Source organism: Schistocerca nitens, chromosome 2, assembly GCF_023898315.1.
Source record: "Schistocerca nitens isolate TAMUIC-IGC-003100 chromosome 2, iqSchNite1.1, whole genome shotgun sequence".
NCBI lineage: Eukaryota > Metazoa > Arthropoda > Insecta > Orthoptera > Acrididae > Schistocerca > Schistocerca nitens.
The window spans coordinates 980,486,472-980,510,771 of record NC_064615.1 but is presented as its reverse complement, the minus strand read 5'-3'; the positions used below and the strand labels follow the sequence as shown (position 1 = coordinate 980,510,771).

Here is a 24,300-nt window from a genome sequence, read left to right as displayed (position 1 = left end):
AAGAGATAAACTGCCAATGTCCCAAACCACGTGATCTCAATTTTATTAACTGTTTTACAACAATGTACATGACACCACATATTTTGGCACATTTTGCCAGCCAATTAATGCAAACGTTTTGAGATTGGGTTGCAAAGTGATACTGCAAGCTGACAGTACGAGTGAAAGAAAGTGGATCTTTAACCAAATCAGCATAATTAAATGCATGTTTAAGTCTGAAAGTGAGACCCTCAGATAATACAGATAATTCAGCAGGAGAGAAACCCTTAGATAAGTATTTCCTGCTGGATACCCACTTATTTCTTATCAAAGCAATGACAGCAGACTTTCAACCAATCATTACAGGAGCTTCATCTATTGCAATCACTGAAGTTTTTCCCATTATTGCTCATATTTGTAGATAATGTTTCCTAAGCAAGAATATATGTTGCCAACCAACGATGTAATGTGCTTTGACACTAAATCAATAAATGAAAGAGGAACTGTTTGAAAACTGTAAGTATCATGGACACAAGATTGTTGTGGCAGCAACAAAGCACTCCTAAACAAACTCTCCATTGCTGGCACTGTACTTCTTCCACGCCAATAAAATAGGAATTCAAAACTAACACTGAGGGCCAATTTGCATTTCCAAAGAATATACTTCTTCCGACTTTGGCTTGAAGCACAGGGATTTACCCAATTTTTGTTTTGAGGGACCTCACCTAAGTCTCAGCCATTTTCTTCTCATCAATTGTGACCTACTATGAATACCAGAGAGACTTCGACACTGACAACTCTAATAACATGAAGAAAATAGGTCTGTATTGCCATGCGTGTATTATTAACAAACAAGCGATGTTGGCAGAGAAAAGATAGACTGCTACTTACAGTGAAGATGACATGTTAAGTTGCAGACAGGCACACTTACAATACACTTACACATTAGAAAGAATGGCATTCTGGTCTGAGCTGCTGGTGATGACGACCATGTGCACGAGATGTGCTTGCTTGATGGATGAATGTGTATGTGTTTCTCTTTCTTTTTCTTATAAAGGATGTGGCCGAAAGCTAATGTGTGTCACTTAATTGTGCCTGTCTGCAACTTAAAGTGTCATCTTTACAGTCAGTGGCAACCCATCGTTTCCTTACGTTACTGATATTCCAAACTGGAGTTTCCATTGTTTGAGGTTATCACAGAAGTGGAGGAGGAGGAGCTACTTGCTGACAATGACCAATCCCCACAGGCAAGCAGTGTGGGTATTCACAGGCGCCCACACGTGCATAGCACATGTGCCTATCTGTGGTCTGGATTCTTTCTTGTCTTGAGGAAGCCAGCAAAGAATTTTCTTAGTCACTTTGACTGCACACCCTCATTCTCTCAATTTGATGGCACTGACCTTTTGAATTATTCCTAATATACTACTCAAATTTATAATAGTGTACACAGCTAAATTCCTTATCTCACTGTCGCAACTTAGAATTTGTAGTACGCACTTATAGACTCCATTTCAGTCACAATGGGAATGTGGCACCAACCTTCCAGACAAATTTAAAGGCCTTTTTATTCTCATTTATTTCTTATGCTTTACATCTGACCACTGTTTTTGTTTGTTTACATCAGGAGATATACAGTGCTGATGAGAATTACTGAACCGTTAGTTTTAAACCTCACTACTGATTTTTTCTTCTTCATATATTTTCTTTTTTCATTGTGGAAGGATAGTTATGATATTCTGAAGGCTACAGATTCAAGAGCACTGTTTAATTTAGGAGACTGACAGCCTCACTGCTGCTGTTTTTATACTGGTGCCTGGTAAATATACACACCTCTTCTGTTCTCAAATATTGTTATGTTCATTTCTTGCTTCAGTTTTGAATTATACTCAGAGCATAATCTAACTTAACATCACTCTGAAAAATCATGATGAATTCAAGTCATAAAAAGAATTATGGCTTACCATTATAAAACAACAGAAGCGGCAGAAGAATTGACATCCATTTCTGTTCTATCGACCAATCAAAGACTGGGAATGCCCGAAGAGAATGAGCAAACCAACACTGCAACACAAAAAAATTAAACTTTACAATACATACTTGAATTTATAAAATGCAACAAACATATGTACTACTAACAATTTTCTTGTAGTGGCCATTTTTTGCAGCAGCAATATAATTTGTATCAATTAAAATGCCTCTGCACGCTGAAAATCAATGTTTAGTTGCCCAGATTATTTTGCCTTTATTGCTTGTCTTGGAATGTTAAACTATCTTTTTTGTACTGATGTTGATTTTCGATTATTATGTAAATTTTTTAAAATCTGAAATCAATGTCTGTAAACCAACATAATGTAAAATTTCAGGACATCCATTAATGATGCTATGTGATCTCTGGGTGATTAAATACATTCATTCACAGCATGCTAAAGATGTGCTTAATGATGCAAAAAAGTACTATTGTTTGTACAAAGTGAAAAAATCCAATGATTTTTAAAATGGTAAGATGCAACTCATGAAGAAAAGCACAGGAATGAATGATTCCTTTAACTTAATTGCACCCCCCAGAATCCTTCAATTAGCCTTTACAAATACCCACTTAACCGTACGTTAAGAGAACTTAAAAATCCATTAAATAACTTAAGGTATGGTTGCAGAGACACAAAATATGACAAAAATCTGTACATCTGTACTGTGAAAACCACAGTGGCAGAAGGTACTTATAGGTATATTAGGGCTTTGTGTTACATTCACATATGGAAAAATTACTGTTAAAATGCCTCTGAATGTTCTATAATTAATCTAATATTGTCCTCATAATCACTATGGTAGTGATCTATATGGGGTTGTAGGATACTCTTAGAGTTGTTCCAGTTCTTGAAACTTTGTAAGTAGAGTTTCTGAGGATAGTTTGCATCTGTCTTCAAGTGCCTGACATGTCAGTTTCTTCCGAATCCTTGAGACACTCTCCTATGGATCAAACAAACTTGTGAACATTTGTGCTGTCCTGCTCTGTGTAAGTCTGATATCCTCTGTTAGTTCTATTTGGTATGGGCACCACATACTTGAGCATTATTCTATGATTGTCTGCAATCTCCTCTGTAGCCATTTCCATAGTAATCCACCAATAAACTGAAGTCCGTCATCCATTTCACCTACCACTGATGCTATGTGATGGTTACATTTCACAAACACAATGTGTTACACCCACATATTTGTAGGAATTGACTCATTCCAACTGTGACTCATTGATACTGCAGCCATGTAGTACACAATTTTACATTTTTCAACATTTAAAGCAAGTTGTCAATCTTTGCACCATTCGAACACTGATTTAGATCTGACTGAATATTTGTGCAGCTTTTTTCAGACAGTACTTCATTACAAGTAATTGCATCATCAGCAAAAAGTCTGAGGTTACTGTTAATATTGCCAGCAAAGTTATTAGCATACAATATGAACAGAAAGGGTTCCAACAAAATTCCCTGGAGGACATGCAAACTTACTCCTTTGTCTGTCAATGGCACTCCACCCATGTTAACTTGATGCATCCTCCATACCAAAAAATCATCAACCCAATCACGAATTTCACCTGATACCTCAATATGATTGTAATTTTGATAATAAGCATAGACGTGGAACTGAATCAAGTAGTTTTGGAAACAGAGAAATACTGCATTTACATAACTGCCTTGATCCATCAACGGCTTTTAGGATTCATGCGAGAAAAGTGCGAGTTGTGTTTCACTTGATTGATGTTTTCAGTATCTATTCTGGTTGGCTTGGAGGAAGTCATTCTGTTTGAGATGATTCATTACATTTCAGCTCACAAACGTTCTACGATCCTACAACAAATGGATGTCAAAAGGATTGGATGGCTGATTACAGATCACTTCTGCTATCCTTCTTGTGGATGAGTGTGATCTGTGCTTCCTTCCAACTAATGAGCACTCCCCCATCCCAAGGCATCTACAGTAGATTAAAGTTAAAAGAGAGGCTAACTCAGCTGTAAATTCGGTATGGGATTGATAGGAATTCCATCTCTTTCTAGAGCTTTGTTCAGTTTTCACTTTTCCTTAACACCACTGACACTAACACTTGTATCACTCATCTTTGTAGTAGTATGAGAATTAAAATGGGGCAATACCCACAGATTTTCATTTGTAAAGGAATGTTTGAATCTGAGTTAAGCTTTTCTGCTTTTGCTCTGTTACCCTCAATTTGTTCCTGTCTCATCCATGACTGTCTCGACCATTAACAGCCTTAACTTATGACCAGAATTTCTTTTGAATTTGTGAGAGATCTGTCAATAACATACTGCTACAGTAGTTGTACATGGCTTCGTGCATTGTCCTCTTGATAGGCAAATGCGTTTCATTCAGCAACTCTCTTCCTACAGACCTATGCTTTGTTTTACACCTATTATGCAGTAGTCTCTGTCTCTTTAGAAGTTTCTTTACAGCAACTGTATACTACGGAGGGTCCCTCCCATCATGACTTGTAGATGATACTTACCATGTTCTATGCCTCAACTGGAGTGTGTTCTGCATATTTTTCACACTGTTATATATTCTATTGGCATGCTGATCTCTGATTATTTTGTTAGTGATAGTGTATAACATTTATATGTTTTAAAGCATCTGTCATCTGTTAGGTCTTTTATGTCCAAGAAGAGTAGGACTGCTAATTCTTGTCTTCTCATTAAGTACATGTTACTGCTCAACTATCATGATCAGTTTTTGATTGTTATTTATTCTGAAGATAAGTCACATCTGTTATTAAGTTTGTTTGCATGCAATTGCAGTCACAAAGACTGTCTGTGGTTATGTGAAAATGAAGATTTAAATGTCCTGTATGTTTTGTTCCAAATTCAAGGTACTTATAGGCCTTGTATATTGCATTTGTAGCACATTGGGTCTCGGGCAACATGTCTTTATAAGATGTTGGTTATATTGTATGCAACAGATATGTTAAAATTAATCTGCTTACATGCATACCACTGAAAGAGGTCTCGGGGATGTGGGTAGAAATCAAGGCTATACATTTTGTTTAAGTAAAATATAATGAAATGACTTTAATACTGTGAAATATTGAAATGTTAATATTAATTATATTACAACTTAACAAACATATTTTAAAAGTTTCTGTGAAGACAATATTTAATAGAGTAAAAGACATCGCCCACAAGAAAGTCCTGTAACACACCGAATTTCCTGAAATAAGTCATTTTCTTGAGCATGACAGTTCTTTATTTGAAATAAATACTTTTCTTTCATTTAATCTATGATTAGCTAATTTTGTCTCCTAGGGGATTATCACTCAATCACACACTTAAATTATAACCTTTTCTCATAATATGAGACACCATTACATATTGTTCTTTCTAGACTTCTGTGAGGATCATGATGTGCTGTAAGTGTATAAAGTAATTTTTGTGTAATTTAACATGATAATTCTCAAGAAGGCAAAATAAGCTAATTGCAAATGAAATGAAATTAACTGTTTATTTCAAATGAGTAAACAGCTTCACTGCATGAAAATTACTTCTTTTAAGAAACTGAATGTTGCTGAACTCTACCACATCATCAAAAACAATTTAGTATGCTCTGGCAGATTTCTGAGTGTGTTCACATGTCTGAATATATTTCATACACCAATGTCAAGCTCCTAGAGTCTTTGGAGAAGTTGTATTTGGTCCTAATATTACAGCAATACTCTGACCTGTGCTACACCATTTTATGCAAATCCAGAGTTACATGATTCATCCATTAGAGTGCCACGCATCTCTATTCCCTCACTCTGACCACACAGTGTTTGGCTTATGACAGGTTTGGACAAACTTTGCGTGGAGCTGGATAGGTAGATTTTAACTATGTCATCCAAACAAAAAAGAGCTGATTCGTCTGCTTCAAACAAGAAAAGAAAATCATTATCTTTTGAAAGAAAACTTAATATAACCAAAGAGTTTAACAACAAAAATTAAAATTTGTGAAATGGCAAAGAAGTTTGATGTGCAAGAATCAACAGTCAGAATAAGCGTAAATAAAGCAGTTCTCAAAGTTATGACAAATGCTCAATTTCTGACGTCAAGTATCATTAGTAAACATCATAGTGTCGTTGCTCAGAGGGAAACAATGTTAAAATTATGATGTGATAATCAATTAAGAGTGAAAAACTGTCCTGTTGATCAGAATGCTGTATGCTCTCATGCTAAACTGAGCTTTGAGAGACTGAAAGGAATGGCTGGGGAGGCAGACAAAGATGATATGTTTAAAGCTAGGAATGGATGGTTTAGCCCAGTCAAAAGTCATTACAATTGGCATAGCATTGGAGAAAGTGAAGATGTGGCAAGCACTGATAAAGAGACTGCAGTACTGTATCCAGAGAAAGGGTCGACAGAAGCGTCCAATCCCACGTGTCGGTTTTGACCCGTGACTTAAGGGTGTTGTCGTGTGTGACGTCATGACGGCGTGGAGTTTGGTTTGAGTGTGGCAGTCTCCAGTTCTGTTTTATCTTATTTTATTTACTTTTCTGATTTGTTCGTTCTATCTCGTGAGATTTTTTTTAAAATTTAAAAACACTTATTACTTATTTTAATTATCTGTTTCCTCCAATTTCTGTTTTAGTTTATTATATTTATCTTTCTGATCTGTTCGTTCTATCCCGTGAGATTTTTTTTTTTTTTTTTAAGACAAAAAACACTAATCAGCTACTGAAGCATCTTTATCTTCTATGGGTTGCAGGGGTTACGACCCCTGGGGAGGTGGGTGGGTATTCATGCATGGCTGTCTTCACTTACACGTTGTTGCTACGTAAGGCGTCTAAATTTGTTTATATTTAGTTTGCCCCCCACCCAAAACACCCCATTTCCCGCGCTTGTCCCGTTAGTGTCATTAGGCTTCTTGTGGAAAGTGTGTGTGTTTGTTTTTGTTTCCGCCATATTTGTGACGTCATGGGTCAAAGCAGACGGGCGGGATCGGACGCTTCCGTATTTCCCAGAGAAACTCAAGGCAATGATAGAAGAAGGTGGCCAAACCAGACAAACCATATACAGCGTAGATGAAACTGGTCTGTTCTGGAAGCAGATGCCTAAAAAAAGAGAAAACCTTTCTGGGTTATAAAGTCACCAAAGATCGATTGACAGTGCTAGTTGGCACGAATGCAGTTGGTGACTGTACATTAAAACCTCTCTTAATTTATTTCTCAGATAGTCCAACAGCTTTCAAAAAAATATCTGAAGCTGGGCTGCTTGTGGTTTGGAAGTCAAAAGATTTAGCTAAAGCTTGAGTGACAACTTCCCTTTTTGAGGACTGGTTTGGTCATCACTACATACCTGAAGTCGAACATTACTGCCAGTTAAAACAAATCCCATTTGCAGTGATGCTATTACTCAACTAAACACCAGGTCATCTTACTGTTAACAATAATTAATTTGGACCCATGTGTGAAATTTGTAATTTTGCTACCAAAAACAACCATCTTCCTGGAACTGACGGACCAAGGAGTCATTGAAATAGTTAAAGCTTAGTACAAGAGATGACCATCTGCCCTTCTACATGAAGCTATGAGACAAAACAAAAAGTTCTCTGTTAAAAAATTTTGGAAGCAATTCAATGTTTAACATGCCACGAGAATTAATGAACAGTCGTGGAATGAAATTCCACAGAAAACTTTAAATGGTGTCTGGAAAAACTGTGAACATTTTTTTCACCACTGAAACCCCGGGGGGGATCAGCACCAGATCCTAACAAATCAATAATGCGATTGAAGAAGTGCTCTATCTTGCCAGACAGTTAAATTTAGAGTGGACGGTGGTGACACTCAAAAACTGATGGATTCATATAATCATGAGCTGAAAATTGAGCTTATAGAATTGCATGAGCAAGAGCAAAACAATGAACAAACTCAGTTCAAGCAAAGGATCAAACTACAGTTGCAAACTTGACACGAGGCCTCGTTTGAACTGAAAAAAGATTATAAATTTTGGAAAAAAAAGACTCCAACAAAATGCACATTTCTGCTCAAAAGTGGAGAATAAAAAATTTGTTAGCATGCTACAAGGAATTTTTTTTGTGAGAAGAACAAAAAATTGATTCATCAGATGACACTGTTAGTTTTTATGAAGCTTTCTACATCACAATAACTTTACTTTACATTGTTGCAATGTATAACACCTTGTGTAATATGATTTGCTGTATTGTTGAACATTTTATTAAAAAATTTTCTTCTAAATTACATTGTTCTCTTTAGTCTTTGGTCCCAATTGAACATAATTTGTATGTATTTATATGCAAAATTGAATCATGACTCACATGAATTTGACTTTCAAGGTTATCACTCTGTCCCACCTATCACATAAGTCCAGGGTATTGCTGTATTCTGTATTTACCTGAGTATAAGATGACCTTAAATGTAACATCTTATTTATTTTTTAACATATTCTGTCTAATCAAAATTACAAACTTTTACTGATGTAAGGTACCTCTCTAAAAAGTTAACATTACACCTATTCTAAACTCACAAAAAGGAATTTTTTACATTAATTTTTGTCTTCAGCACCTGTTATTTCTTTCTTTTTACTTAGCCTGTCATTTGTGGTATCACTATTTTTAACCATCACTTTAACTGGTCAGATGTGAAACTTACATCTTCATTGACACAAGTATCTAGCTATCTCGTCCTAATATGTTGTGATTTCTAAGGTTGTGGTTACAATGACACCTGAGAACACAGTTCTTCCCCCCCCCCCCCCCCGAACAAACAGTGGATTTAACTTTTGTACTGGCATGAGAATGCTACAATGTCTCTTGCTTCCGATCATACTGCCAATTCGCCATTCCCTAATTGGTTGCGTAGAACCAGCCGCTGCATATCCCCTATTGTTGCCATCACACCTCACGGTGAGCGTCGACAACTTTGCTGCAAGAAATACGTAAGTACCGTATGCTACTGGCCCAATCTAGACTTTTAGCATTTCTGCTATTGTCATATATTTGTCCAATTTCAAAGTCAATTATTGGATTCTGAGTACAAATGATAGAGGAAAACTGCAGTTTAAAGTGGCAGATGTTCATAAAAAGCCCAAGTATACAGTATAGATTCTCTCATGGTTTACTGCATGGCGAAATCTGCTGCCCACTCGCCACTCCCCTCATCAAAGTTCAGCTTCAAATACTTACATACTGCTGTGCTTGAGCAATATGAAACACAGACTGCAATATCTTCTCTGTGCAGGACATATGTAACAACATAACTAATACACCAATAAAAAGCAATCATGATTCAGTCCAATTCTCGACTTTAGCTCGTACCATGACAGGGTGTATACGCGGACAAGAAAAAAAAATTCCCAGATTTTTCCCGGATTTCCAGGTTAAAATTATACTTTCTCCCGGGTGAAAATACGCTTTTTCCCTGTCAAGTGACAGTATACTTTTCCTCGAAACTGTAAAACTTATCAATCCTTTGAATGGTAATAGTAAAAAAACACGTTTTGGAAAGATCTTTGATGTGCAGCAACATGTTCGCTGCATATTTTCGTATTACGAAAGTGTAAATTTAAATTCCCCCAAACACCGCACGTTACTTTCCGAAGCATTGAAATCAAGATTGCAATGCGCTTTTGTAGTCAGTCATAGCTCGTCACGTGATCTCGCCAGCCGATAACAGCGGATCTTCTAGTGTAGGATATGTGATGTAGTCAGCCAATAGCAATATCAGTGTTAAGTAGCGTGTACACACAAATAGGAAACGTGAATGATTTAAATTAACATACACAGCGTTACTACAAGAAAAGAAAAGCTTTCAAATACAATATTGGTCTCCGAGATTAATAAGCTGCAAGAGAAGCTAAGCTTTCACATATAATGTTGATTTTTTTGCGCGTGTTACACTTCAAGGTACAACACACAAATGCATCAGTAAAATTTTTAATAAAGACAAATGTCTGATCTTCTGAGCTCAAAATTTTTTTAAATGTACGTCGTCAAAGACTTGATTTTTAAATGAGAGTCAAACGCTCTGTGATTTAAGAAATTCATCATACATTCTCGCACATAATTCATCTTGCATAAAAGGAAATTTACTCTGAAAGTAACGCTTTTCAAACAACCATTCGAAATATTTTCCCGTGACCTGTTAGAAATGGGTTCGTTTCAGTAGTTGCCAGAGAGCGCCAGAAACACGTCACTGTGCTTGCGCAGCTACGATGATGCAGGAAGCCCGTATGTTCGTAGGTGTAAAACATTAAAAGATCTTACACTGTGTCATAAAAGAAACAAGACATCAGAGGATACTCCAAGAACATCGGAATTTCGTGAACCATACTACAATGCGTAATTCGGTTTAAAGTGCACATTCGCATGTCCAGATTCGGACGTAAATTTTCTTCAGTACCGGTACTGTATTATCTCATGTTTGCTTCTTTATTACGGCGTAATGCCATACGTGCTTGAAGATGAAAACATGCACTTTTGAAAGGCTGCGAACAGTTGAAACTAGCCCATAGTATGAAATTAAACACTTAGTTTCAAATAAATTGACTGCCCCAGCGGAAAATATTAATAAAAGCCAAATTTCTTTGGCAAACCGACAAAAATAACTTCTTTGTTCTGCAAGAAGATTAATGCCTGACTGACAGAAAGGTGAAGATAAAACCTGAAACTAATAACATATTTTAGCCTTCCGTAATTATGCGAACGTATTTTAATTCATTTGATAGCTCACGGCCATAGATATCCATTTTGTTTTCGTTTAATGTGAGAGCAATAAATGAAAAGGAAACAGCAAAATCACTAAACGTAAACATGGGTCACGTGGAGACTCCCCACTAGAACTCAGATTGCTCTGTGTCTGTGAATCAGCCCCGGACCTCCGATATTTCCGAACCGGAGCAATATTAGATAGTGGCGCCCAACCACACGTCTGTAGCGAGAAGCGGGAAAAGGTACTTCTCATACGCGACTCAACTGCACACGCGCAAGGGCCGTCCCGCAACTGCTCAAACGAATCTAAAGTAAACAGTTGTGACGTCACGCTCATCGGAGACAATTTGTTGTTAGGAAGCACTGCATAGTCTTCCCAAAGCCTTTGACACACTTTGCAGTTGGCAAACGCTTGTATGAGAACTGTGTTTTATTGTTGTATATGGTGTATTTCCTTTGCGACTTACGTTTTCTTTTCGTTTTTTTTTTCTCCCGTTCATCTTTTGTTGCTGCGGTATTATACTGCAGAAGCGGGATACAGTATTTTATTTTATTTATTTATTTATTTATCTCTTGTTCCGGTGATCCATGTTGTGACAGTATCACAGGATATGGAACGTATCAATTTTACAAGCTTTTGGCCAGAATTTATGGTAATACATAAAACAAAACAAAAACAGTAAACAGTAACTTAGGTCCCACTACAAAAAAAAATACATTTTAGAAATAGATAGAGATTACAAAACAAAAAACAGTAAACAGTAACTTAGGTCCCACTACAAAAATACATTTTAGAGAGAGATAAAGATTACAAAATAATAAGTGTTACAGAGAAATAAATATTGCAAAATATATGTTTACAATAAAAATATTCGGTATTACAAATACAAATTTGGGCATACATTTGCAATTTACAATACAAGAGATGTTAAACACTGTAGTTCAGGAACTCTTCTAATGTATAAAATGATCCTTGCAATAGGAACTGCCTTAAGGTTTTTTTAAACAGGAGATCATCATCTACCAAACACTTACTTCTTGAAGGGAGGGCATTAAAAATCTTACAGCCACTGAAATGGACTCCTTTCTGCACCATACTTAGATTTGGCTGTTCATAGTGGATATCATGTTTCCTTCTAGTATTGACTGTGATATGTGCTATTCAGCTTAAAGATGGATTTTTCTTTCCTTATGAAGCACATCAATGAGAATATATACTGTGCAGTGGATGTAAGTATTTCAAGCTTCTTAAAAAGATTCCTGCATGTGGCTCTAGGATGGACTCCACACATGATCCTTATGGCTCTTTTTTGTACACACAGTACTTTTTTAGCCAGTGGCTGATTTCCCCAAAATATAATTCCAAATGCCATAATTGCATGAAAGTAACCATAATACGCTGACTTCATGGTTTCCATATTTCTATAAGAAGAAACAATGCGCAATGCATATGTTGCTGAACTTAGTCTTTTGCACAGATCCACGATGTGGTTGGACCAATTCAGTTTACTATCAATATGCAAGCCTAGGTACTTTGAGGAATCTACCCTGGTTATTGTCTGCTCACCTACCTTTACAAATATTTCCTGATCTTTGGATGTTTTGTGGAACTGAATGTAGTTTGTTTTACAATAATTTAAAATAAGACCATTAATGTTGAACCAGTTCACCGTTTCATTTAAAACCTTATTTGCCGTTACCTCAAGCTTATCTTCCGAATTATTAACAAGTAGTGTAGTGTCATCCGCGAAAATGGTGAATCTACAATATTCTGTAGAGAGAGGAAAATCATTTATAAATACACTCCTGGAAATGGAAAAAAGAACACATTGACACCGGTGTGTCAGACCCACCATACTTGCTCCGGACACTGCGAGAGGGCTGTACAAGCAATGATCACACGCACGGCACAGCGGACACACCAGGAACCGCGGTGTTGGCCGTCGAATGGCGCTAGCTGCGCAGCATTTGTGCACCGCCGCCGTCAGTGTCAGCCAGTTTGCCGTGGCATACGGAGCTCCATCGCAGTCTTTAACACTGGTAGCATGCCGCGACAGCGTGGACGTGAACCGTATGTGCAGTTGACGGACTTTGAGCGAGGGCGTATAGTGGGCATGCGGGAGGCCGGGTGGACGTACCGCCGAATTGCTCAACACGTGGGGCGTGAGGTCTCCACAGTACATCGATGTTGTCGCCAGTGGTCGGCGGAAGGTGCACGTGCCCGTCGACCTGGGACCGGACTGCAGCGACGCACGGATGCACGCCAAGACCGTAGGATCCTACGCAGTGCCGTAGGGGACCGCACCACCACTTCCCAGCAAATTAGGGACACTGTTGCTCCTGGGGTATCGGCGAGGACCATTCGCAACCGTCTCCATGAAGCTGGGCTACGGTCCCGCACACCGTTAGGCCGTCTTCCGCTCACGCCCCAACATCGTGCAGCCCGCCTCCAGTGGTGTCGCGACAGGCGTGAATGGAGGGACGAATGGAGACGTGTCGTCTTCAGCGATGAGAGTCGCTTCTGCCTTGGTGCCAATGATGGTCGTATGCGTGTTTAGCGCCGTGCAGGTGAGCGCCACAATCAGGACTGCATACGACCGAGGCACACAGGGCCAACACCCGGCATCATGGTGTGGGGAGTAGAGATGGGGGATCCGCTCTTGAACTAATTCATAGAGTGGAATCTTTCAAAGGAATGAACAATCAGTGATTCAGAAAAAAAGAACGGTAGCTCCAAATGTTTCCCACGGCAGAGAGAGAGAGAGAGAGAGAGAGAGAGAGAGAGAGAGAGAGAGAGAGAGAGAGAGAGACGGAGCATATCAGCAGCGCCTCTGCTGGTCAGAGCACAGTGCACGCCACACAACACAGCCAGCGCCGGCCTCTGCCCTGCTTCTACCTTGGCTGCCTGCATTGTGCAGTGCCCCATTGGATTTTGTGTTTCACATATGCCGTGCCGTCTCTGTGCGTCGTCTGCCGTGTGCAGTGTCTGGCGCAGGTTAACTTCGCATCGCACTCTGTCGGCGATCGTTTCAGTCGCACGTCCTGCCCTCTGGGCAGTTGATGCGAGCAACAGGACAGAGAGCCACCTAGCGGATAACATAGGAACTACTTGCAAAAACCTGCTCGCAAGGGAATGGACGATTTGGCTCCGAGCGGGTGAGTTCACCGCTTCCCCCAGCCTCGGAACTCGCCCGCTCAACGCTCACCCCACCGTCTCGACTCTAGCCAGAGCGTTGAGCAAAGCGACTCAGGTGTCACTCTGGTCTCTGCGGTCTCAGCTCATGCAGTAATACAGCTCGCGGCTCGACCTGCTCGACTCAGCGCCTCTGCATCGGAGTTCGTCCCCACTGGATATTGTTCTTCGTAGTAATACCGCTATGTATATTACATTATTATGTTATGTATACATCAATCGTTTTTATTTTATTTTTATTTGTTTAAACTGATTAGATTAGGTTCCTGATGACTCCTCTTACCATAGGATTTTTATTATGGACACTCGAATTTACGCTTTAATTACGAGCGAACCGATAAACGTATCGCAAAATGTGATACACCAATATTTTCCTTGTTTTATTCTGCGTAAGGCTATATGCAGCACTTTCGTTTTACAGTCAAATTTATATATTTTTTCTTATTCTGGTACGGATTTTGCGATTTTAGGCGTCTTCGGAAGGAAACGTTCACTTTAAAAATATATGGCTTGCGATGTATTTGTATGAGGTTAATGAAATTTTAATACATTATAGCCAAATATATTGTTAATGTAAATCTCAAGTTACAACATTTTCCGATCACCCAAAAAACCACGATAGTGCAAAATACATCAATAATCAAAAACTTTGTCATATCGTGGAAATTTCAATAAACAATACAAAATTCTTACTCATTATGTGTGTTACTTCAAAATAATATCAAATAAGATCAAAATACAGGTATAGTACTGGAATAAACCAAGTTTAAAGGGCAATGTGCCTTCCATTTATTTTCTATTGTAAATGAGTGGCGAGTCATGAAAAAGAGCTAATTCATTTCAGGGAGTGAACAGTTCTGATCCAATCTGTGAAAAGAACAGTTTTGCCCATCTCTAGTGGGGAGCGATCTCCTACACTGGCCGTACACCACTGGTGATCGTCGAGGGGACACTGAATAGTGCACGGTACATCCAAACCGTCATCGAACCCATCGTTCTACCATTCCTAGACCGGCAAGGGAACTTGCTGTTCCAACAGGACAATGCACGTCCGCATGTATCCCATGCCACCAAACGTGCTCTAGAAGGTGTAAGTCAACTACCCTGGCCAGCAAGATCTCCGGATCTGTCCCCCATTGAGCATGTTTGGGACTGGATGAAGCGTCGTCTCACGCGGTCTGCACGTCCAGCACGAACGCTGGTCCAACTGAGGCGCCAGGTGGAAATGGCATGGCAAGCCGTTCCACAGGACTACATCCAGCATCTCTACGATCGTCTCCATGGGAGAATAGCAGCCTGCATTGCTGCGAAAGGTGGATATACACTGTACTAGTGCCGACATTGTGCATGCTCTGTTGCCTGTGTCTATGTGCCTGTGGTTCTGTCAGTGTGATCATGTGATGTATCTGACCCCAGGAATGTGTCAATAAAGTTTCCCCTTCCTGGGACAATGAATTCACGGTGTTCTTATTTCAATTTCCAGGAGTGTATAATAAAAAGTAGGGGGCCCAGAACTGAGCCCTGCGGCACTCCACATGTAATGGTACCCCATTCTGAAGATATTGGGACACCATCTTGACTATCTACTACAACTTTTTGTTTTCTGTTTGACAGATATGAGTCGAGCCATTTCCCTGCTGCACCACTTATACCGAGATGTGCAGCTTTTTGTAAAAGAATTTGGTGATTTACACAGTCAAATGCTTTTGTTAGGTCACAAAATATGCCGATCACTTTCAGTTTTTTGTTGATAGATTCCAAGAGTTTGCCAGTAAATGCAAATATTGCATCTTCTGTTGACAAACCTTTCTGAAATCCAAACTGACTTTTGCTGAAGCTATTGTGTTCACTGAGATGCTTAACTATCCTGGCATGCATTAGTTTCTCTAAAACTTTTGAAAAGCTTGTCAGTTGTGATATTGGCCTATAGTTAGCAGTATCCGTCTTATCCCCCTTCTTATACAGCGGTTTTACAACTGCATACTTAAGCCTCTCAGGAACTATTCCTTGCTTAAGTGATGCATCAAAAATGTGGCAAAGGACTTTACTTACATGGCTGGAGCAGTATTTTAATAATTTGTTAGAAATGTTGTCAATTCCAGCAGAGTTTTTACTTATCAGGGATTTAATAACTCTTTCAATTTCTTGAACAGTGACTGTTTTTACCTTCATGTGTTGCACTAAACCAGGTACTCTAGCTTTCAAAAGATTGATGGCTTGCTTCATGGACCCTTGTAAACCTATTTTTTCTGTTACTGTTAAAAAATTGTAGTTGAATGTGTCTGCAACTGTTTTTGGATCGCTAACAAGATTACCCTCACTTTTGATTTGGATATTTTCACTACAAACTGCATTTTTCCACGTTTCCTTCTTTACAAATTTCCAGATAGTTTTTACTTTATTGCTCGAGTTGTCAATTTCTGCCTTCAAGCACATGTTCTTTGCTGCCTGAATTGTCTTATTCAGAACTTTATTGTAGATTTCATAGTGTGTAATCCTACTGTTATCATTTGAACTCCTGGCTGCAGCATATAGTTCTCTTCTTGTTTTACAAGAGATTTTGATGCCTTTAGTAATCCAAGGCTTGTTTCCAGATTTGAACAGGTTTTCTCTCACTGATTTTTTAGGAAATGCTTCTTCAAAAAGGCTTGTAACTTCATTGATAAATATATTAAATTTTGAATTAACATCAACTGTAGCATATACAGGAGACCAGTCCACAAGCTGTAATATCTTTTGTTAGAGTATTGGTTCTTACCCGTCAAAATCACAAAAATTTAACTGAAAACTAAAACAATGAAAAATTCCCACAATTCCAAAAAATTCCCGGGTTTATCCCGCTTTTCTCCCGGATGAAAAAATTTCCAGGTTTTTCCCGTGTCTCCCGGTTGTCCCGGGTCATATACACCCTGCATGATCTACTAACAACTGTTGGTACCATAACCACAATGGGGTCTTTCTGCTGTAATTTATTCTTCGGATAACAAATGCAGTAAGTTTATTGTGGTTTATTTCATTTGTTCCACAATTCTGTATTAATTTTCTTTCTTGTTTCATCTTTGTATCACCATCTTATTCTAATGCTAATTAAAATCTGATGACATTTTTCACTAAATTTCTAATGCGTGAACAGCAAACGAATTTCTCATTTAAACCCACTTGGTAAATCATTACAATTTCTCATAACCAATAGAAAACTGACTTGGTTTCAGAATCGAGTGATGGTTTTTGACAAGCCACATAAATGTGTGTATACAACAGCCATACATATACAAGAATTTTTATTGCAAACTCGTTCAGACACAACTAAAGTGTGTAAATTGATAGAATTTAACACTATTTCCTCCTGAGTTTCCCAAAATTGTCAATTTTTAAGCAGAGCATTAGACTGTTGTGAAGTAGCTAGTTCAAGTTTCTAGTGTATCCGCTGCACTACTGCCGCAAGTCAAATGACAGGTGATTGTTTGAGGAAGATCGATACTGCATTAAACACTTTGGTGCATCGGGAAATCTCAAGCCTATTCAAATGAAAACATTGTTTGCTCTTCGAAATAAATTTGTATGAAACCTCAGTAGCCAAAGCTGCATCTGTAAATGTAAGATGACTCCATATAAAGCTATTAAACTATGTAAAAATGTTAATCTCTAAAGGAATATTTTAATATACGAATATGAGATGACCTGTATTTTTTTTAACTATTAATTTGGGAAAAAACCTCGTCTTACAATTGGGTAAATATGGTATTCATGCATTACAATAGTTTTTTTAGAAAGGGAAATGTTAACAACAAACATTTACAGACACCGGCACCTATAACTTTGACACTCTGTACTCTCGTTGGATGACGTTTCCGGACATAGGTTCCTATTCAAAATACGATATACTCACTCCCTTCTACAAGCCCTAGAAGTCTGTAATGGGAATTTCCGACCACCCTGTGTATATTATGTCTCAGGTCACATATCTGGGAGAACAACTGTTCAAAAATCCCCATCTAACCGTCCAGATTTAAGTTTTTTGTGGTTTCGCTAAATCGCTTATGAAAAATGCTGGGATGGTTTCTGTGAAAAGGATATGGCCAATTCACTTCCCAACTTTCCTTAGTCCAAACTTTTGTTCCTCTCTATTAATCTCATTATTAACGGTACGTTAAACTCTAATCACCTTTCTTCTGTACTACATTCTGGTGTTTATTGAGCCACAACATTTTTTTTTTTTCATTCTATGTCTGTTCTATAATTCTAGTGTGGTCTCAGCTCTTTGAGATTGCTGATGAATGTGCAAGTTGCGTTTGTGTGTGTGTGTGTGTGTGTGTGTGTGTGTGTGTGTGTGTGTCTACTGCTGACAAAGGCCTTAATGGCTGAAAGCTTTAATTGTGTGAATCTTTTTATTGTGCCTATCGCGACTCAGCATCTCCGCTATATGGTGAGTAGCAGCTTTCTTTCTCTGGTGGTGTTCTATAATTCTGCATGTCCATGACTGATCTTCCCAGTTTGTCATGTGAAAGTAGAGTAACTGCCTGTAGTATGAAAAGGTTTGAGATGCATTTGAAATAGTTGCATACAAGTGGCTGCTCCTTTGCTTAAATTCCCCCAATTTTCATTTCAAGCCAATATTGCTTATTTGCTTAACATGTGATGTAATTTTCACACTGCTTTTAACTTTCACTTGGTCAGTACTTTATAATAATGTATACACATTTTACTGTTTCAGAAACATTGAGCTTAAGTCTTTTAAATTAATGGGATAGGCTCACAAAGATACTTGACATAGCTTGATAATGTATTCACTTGTGTGTCTTGGCATCTCTCATATGCAGCAATATGCATCTATTGATATGGGTAACAACGTATGATTAACACATCATCAAATTGAATTGCAATCTACAGTGACATTTATAAACAAAAAACTGTTATGAACTGAACTAGTTATATCGCTGTTCTTCATATTCCTTATTTCAGCTTTAGAAGCTTTATGCTTTGTACACTGTTATCTTGCAGATTAATATTTTATAACAGAGCATGAATAACAGAGTTAATAAAATATAATTTTAAATGCAAATGATTACTATGTTTCCAGGATTATAATGGAATGCACTTACTGTGACAGCAAATGTAATAAGTAAGAAAATAAAACGAAACCAGATTTCAATCTGAGTGAAGGCAGGATTGTAGCTCTTGAACTGCAAAGAAAGAAAATAGTAACTTAAGTGCTTGCTACTCTCTCATTAACAATATATTTCTTTAAAAAAGACTGATACATCAGATTTAGGGAAAAAAGTACTAATAACAAACACGAAATATAATGAATATGAAACAGATAAGAAGTTAAAAAACCAGTCAAATTATTAGCTAGCTCTAAAATGCATAGAAACAAACATATTTCTTACATAGAATGTTACATCATGGATTGTGTAACGCTGATGAAAACTTTCAAGGCCATAGAAATGGATGGTGAGGATGTAGTGTGTATAATCAAGAAATCCAAGATGCAGGACAATGAATTCTTCACAGTCCTGCCGTTTACATTTCAGATGACGTGTTCTGAAAGAAAAAGGTGATGTTAAAATACACAGTATTAATGTTCCACAATAACAGTTATTTAATAGTTCATTATGAACTGGCTTTCAACTTCTTAGGCCATCATCACATAACTTAACCTCTTGTATGTGACTGTAATCTTTTAGTACTGACAAGCTGTCAAAGGAAAATGCAATTGGAAAGCAAAGTTATGAGAGGCTGGAGATAGCAGTTATTGATTCTTATCAGGGCAATTCAGAAGTAATTGAGCCATGTTTCTGCAATTGTATCTGCCTGGTAGCCTATTCCTCTGCACACCAGGCAGGCCATGTGGGCAGTCGCCCCGCCAGCCGGACGTGTGTAAACAGCTCTCATCAACACTAAAATATTTTTTGTGTGTGGGCTGGGCTGTTTACCATGGACTTACATTTTGTCTCCACAGCATCTGGTCATGCCAACCTCACCTACAGGCAGTGTGCCAGGCAGTCAGCAGGGCACTCTTTTGCTACACCAGGTCACGTGCCCTCACAGTGTCACGTGGATATCCATCTGCATCTGACTATTTAGGCCACCGCTGGACCATGCTAAGTGAGTTTACAGCAGCACCAGCCCAATAAAGTCCCAGATCTTCATGCCACTGCCTACTGCAACTCTGGGGTTTGTCATGTAGGCACATTACAGACAACATCACATGAGAGACATTTCTGTTGTGTGTAGTTGTGTTGGTATTCGTCTAAGGACATTATAATTAAGTTTCGTTTTGTTAATAAATAGTTATTCTTTCAAACTGTCTTTGATCACTCCTCAGTATGAGGATGCTTAAAGAAAATTGAGGTTGATGATCTGGGGATAGTGCGGACAAATGTTGATTTAAATACTGACAAGTAATGAACTGATTTCTGATGTAGTGCAAAGGAATATTGCTGATGTACTCTAACTGGGAGTCGATCAGCAAATTGTTGCTGTAAATAATGGTATTTTTGCTGATGTTGAAACAGACTGTGGACATTTATTAAATGAAATGGCTAACAAAGTTGATGATTATGTTAATAATGGATGTAAAATGTATGTGTTTAGTAATAAAGTATCTAATGTTCAATGTAAATGAGCAAAAGACGATTTGCAAGGTAGATGGTAATGGTGAATGCATTTGCATTCGCTGGATGTCAGACATTCAGAGATTTTATTGTGTTTTGCACTGGTATGGCAAACTTTCTGAAAGGTAAATGTGGGATTTCACTCAATGCTGCAAAAACAAATGAGATGGCAAGGGGTCAAATTAACCGTGAATTCACCAGTAAGTAGGAGGTTCACTATTCTTTAGCACACTATTTGGCACATAATGTTTTCCCAAGCTGTGTGATTTCACTCTTCCTTTCTGGAATCACTCAATCCCTTGACTATATTCCAGTAATCAAATTTTCTGTGCGCTTGTAATTACAAGTTTTGTATGTCAGTTCATACTGATAAAAGATAAGAGAATGGAAGTAAAATATTTGTCAGCAGAAATTTTGGAAAAAGTGTCTTATTTTGTTGTTAAGTATATTAATGAAGAAAGTTTGGCAAATATCACATCTCTTTCAGCAAAAATTGATGTAAAAATAGTGATTTAATCCAAAATATGAGAAAATGTGAAATTTTTAAGAAAGATTGTAGAAACTATGATACTGCAGTGCATGTGTTGTTCAGAAAAATGATACAATGTTTCTTCGGACAAGTGTGTATGCATGCACGCAAGTCCAAAGGAGCATTCTGCATTGTACTTCTGAACAACACAAGCACTGCAGTATCATATTTATCCACAGACATTGGGCAAGCAAATTTCAATTAACATGTCTCACCTGTACAGGAATATACATAATGAATGTACGTGTGCAGGTTAATGGCACATGGTCGACAACATACGGAAGTTGAGGTCTGGTCGTGGGGCATCGTCGGATAGCCTAACAGCATAGTGACCACTCACGTTAAGTGGGAAATCTGTCTTCAACCTGGTTCAAATGGCTCTGAGCACTATGGGACTCAACTTCTGAGGTCATCAGTCCCCTAGAACTCAGAACCACTTAAACCTAACCAACCTAAGGACATCACACACATCCATGCCCGAGGCAGGATTCGAACCTGCGACTGTAGCAGTCTCGCAGTTCCAGACTGTAGCGCCTAGAACCGCACGGCCACTCCAGCCGGCCTCTTCAACCTGGTCCAGCACAAATTTTCATTGTTGTCATTCCATTATACAGCTTATGGTTGTCCATATTTGCAACTGTAGATACATTTCATGTATTTCACAACGACTGTAGTCGCTGCAGTGCCTGTTCCTTTGGACATGTATGTCTGAAGGAACACTGCATTGTAATTCTGAACAACACAGGCACAGCAATATTGTATTTACACATTGATACCAGGCAAGTGACTTTCAATTAAAATGTCTCCCTGTACAGGAATATACATAATGAATGTATGACTGCAGGTTAACGACATATGGAAGCATGGGTCTGGCCATGTGTCACACTCCGATAGCCTAATGGTAAAGCAACCACTCGCGATAAGTGGGAAAGCTGGGTTCAAGCCCCAATCCAGCACATATTTTCATTGTCTTCATTCCAATATAAAACTGATGGCTGTCCATATTTTCAACTGTGGATACATTTCACAGATTGTTACAAAGACCGAAAAAAACCTGTAAGAATATAAATCAATGATAATTTGTACAGAAGCAGTAAAAGAAATGGTTTTAATAATAAATTCAGTATTATTTACGTAAATATTTGATAGCAATATAATGTCATTTGTTCAGTTTAAAGCAAATATTTATGTCAGTAAGATACAACAGATTATCTTGTCAGTTAGTGTGTGTGTCATAAAATAGTCCTTTAGGATGATGAAGAGGATTGAATTAAATAAGGTTCTGTCAGTTATATACTACAAAGAAATGTCTTGTTAGTAATGTGACGTGTTCCTGTTGAGTGGCACTCAGCAGAGCCATTTTTTGTGAGTAAAGCAAAGCAGGGATTTTGATGTTTACTTAATGAAGTAATGAGGCATAAATGCAAGAGACATATTAAGTAATGGAGATGTATATAGTAATGAAGTGACAAAATATGAGGTACAAGAAGTGACAAGTTTAATGAAGCATTATGAGGTCTATATGAAGCAGCAATGCTTAGAGACCCTGTCTTTTTTATAGTAGTTTATTCTGTGGCTGCACTTCTGCAGTCAACTTGTTTGTAATAAAGAAATGAATGATTACAAGAGAGTATTTTTTTATTGCGATGACAAATCCACATAGTACAAGGTAAACTAGTGCCTGAAAAAGTGTGGCACATTAGTCAGGAAAAGTTTGATATTTTACATGAAAAATGAAGGTAATAATGAAATTCAGTGAAAAATTATTTGGTACAGCTAGTTGAAGAACTAATTTGTTTAAGAAATGTTGAGTATATACCGTAGCACAGTTCATTTTCATGAGATTATTGTTCTTACCTCCTATGTGATGTGTACCTGTCATTTAAGTTTCATTTCAAGTAATTTCAATAAGACTTTCACAAAAAGGTTTTGACAATTAACCATTTTCAATACATGAACTAAAACTTGATAGTTTTCTAACACGAATTAGCAAAAAATGAAATGGTAAATTTTGCAAATATAGAGTCAAATTCTGTAAATTATAGTAATTAAAGTTCAGTTTCAAGAAAGTTATGTGGTCATATTTCGGAGCAGACCATTTGGATATTCGAAGCAGCTTTCACTCTTTTCCATTCTTTTTCCATGTTTCATTTCTGTATTGTTTTGTACTGATGTGCATTTCTAACATGTGAGCAGGGTATAATTAATAAGAAAGCACTTTTTGTACAATTCTAGAGATAAAAATTGTTAGTGTACTAAAGTAGAGGATTTTGTGTCTTCTTTGCACATGATTCCTGAGTGTATCAATGTCCAAGGACACTGACTGAGGTTCTTAAACGTGGACCTGTGATTTGAACTTGTGGAAGGAACTGGCCAAATTACAGTAGTGTTTTAGTGAAGTGTTTGAAGAAAAACTGTGAGACAGATAAAAGATTTAAAGAATTTTTCTCCTGTAATCATTCACAGTAAAAAGAAAAACTTTCTAAAGAAATTCCCAAAAGGGAAATACGTTCTTTTGTATGGTGAAACAGAATGTACATATGTTTTGAAGTTCTGTAAATTTCATGTCACAAGATGGTCATGGAAGGTAATTAGATGATTCACAATTGTAGTATTTTGGGCAAAAATTTCTTTAAAGTGCCATGAAACTTTTTTTTATTATGTTTTGGTAAATAATTTATTATCTTATGGACTGTTGAGTCAGCTATTTCTCAATAACTGTATAATTCAATGGGAGGAGGAGAGGGGTGGGAGTGGTATCAGATATAACAAGTTGGAAACTCCTCCATTTTTTATGTTTCCTACTCCCATGAATAACTAAATTTTTCCTGATTATTCTTGTTATTTTCAGAACAGATATACACATAACACGAGAGAAGCACAGGGCCATGTCAAAGTGTTATTGAAGCAAAGTTCCAGTTAAATTTATTGTCTGGTTGATTATATTGGACCTACAGATTTCAATAATGCAATTAGTTTTACTAAAAGCTAATTGAGACTCTTACTATAGTATGTAATGCAGAAACATTTTGAGCTAGTAGGCAGAATAAGAAGTGCTGGTACCATTCATTTGAATGTACATATTTCACTCTTTCTGAGAACATACTTTAAATTACCGGAAACTAATTAACTTGCTAAACAACTGATATTGAAAGTTTGGATCCTCACAACCTCAACTGCTTATTTTGCCTCAATGGTTACTGGATTCTGAACTTTGACACTGTAGTTTTGTTACTATACATTTCCAAATCAGATAGCACAGATTATTTATTGATTGACTAG

The 24,300-nt window shown here is 37.7% G+C and overlaps 1 protein-coding gene across 2 annotated transcripts in view; it reads right to left on the bottom strand.

Annotated features, from left to right (window-relative positions):
• Positions 1–24,300, bottom strand: part of LOC126234751 (transmembrane protein 181) — a 236,396-nt gene that overhangs the window by 43,086 nt on the left and 169,010 nt on the right. For both annotated transcript variants that reach the window (XM_049943498.1, XM_049943499.1), the window contains 3 exons: positions 19,263–19,416; positions 18,975–19,055; positions 1,941–2,040 (listed from right to left, as the gene is read on the bottom strand). In XM_049943498.1, coding sequence (XP_049799455.1) covers positions 1,941–2,040; positions 18,975–19,055; positions 19,263–19,416 — 335 coding nt within the window. The remainder of the gene's footprint in view (positions 1–1,940; positions 2,041–18,974; positions 19,056–19,262; positions 19,417–24,300) is intronic.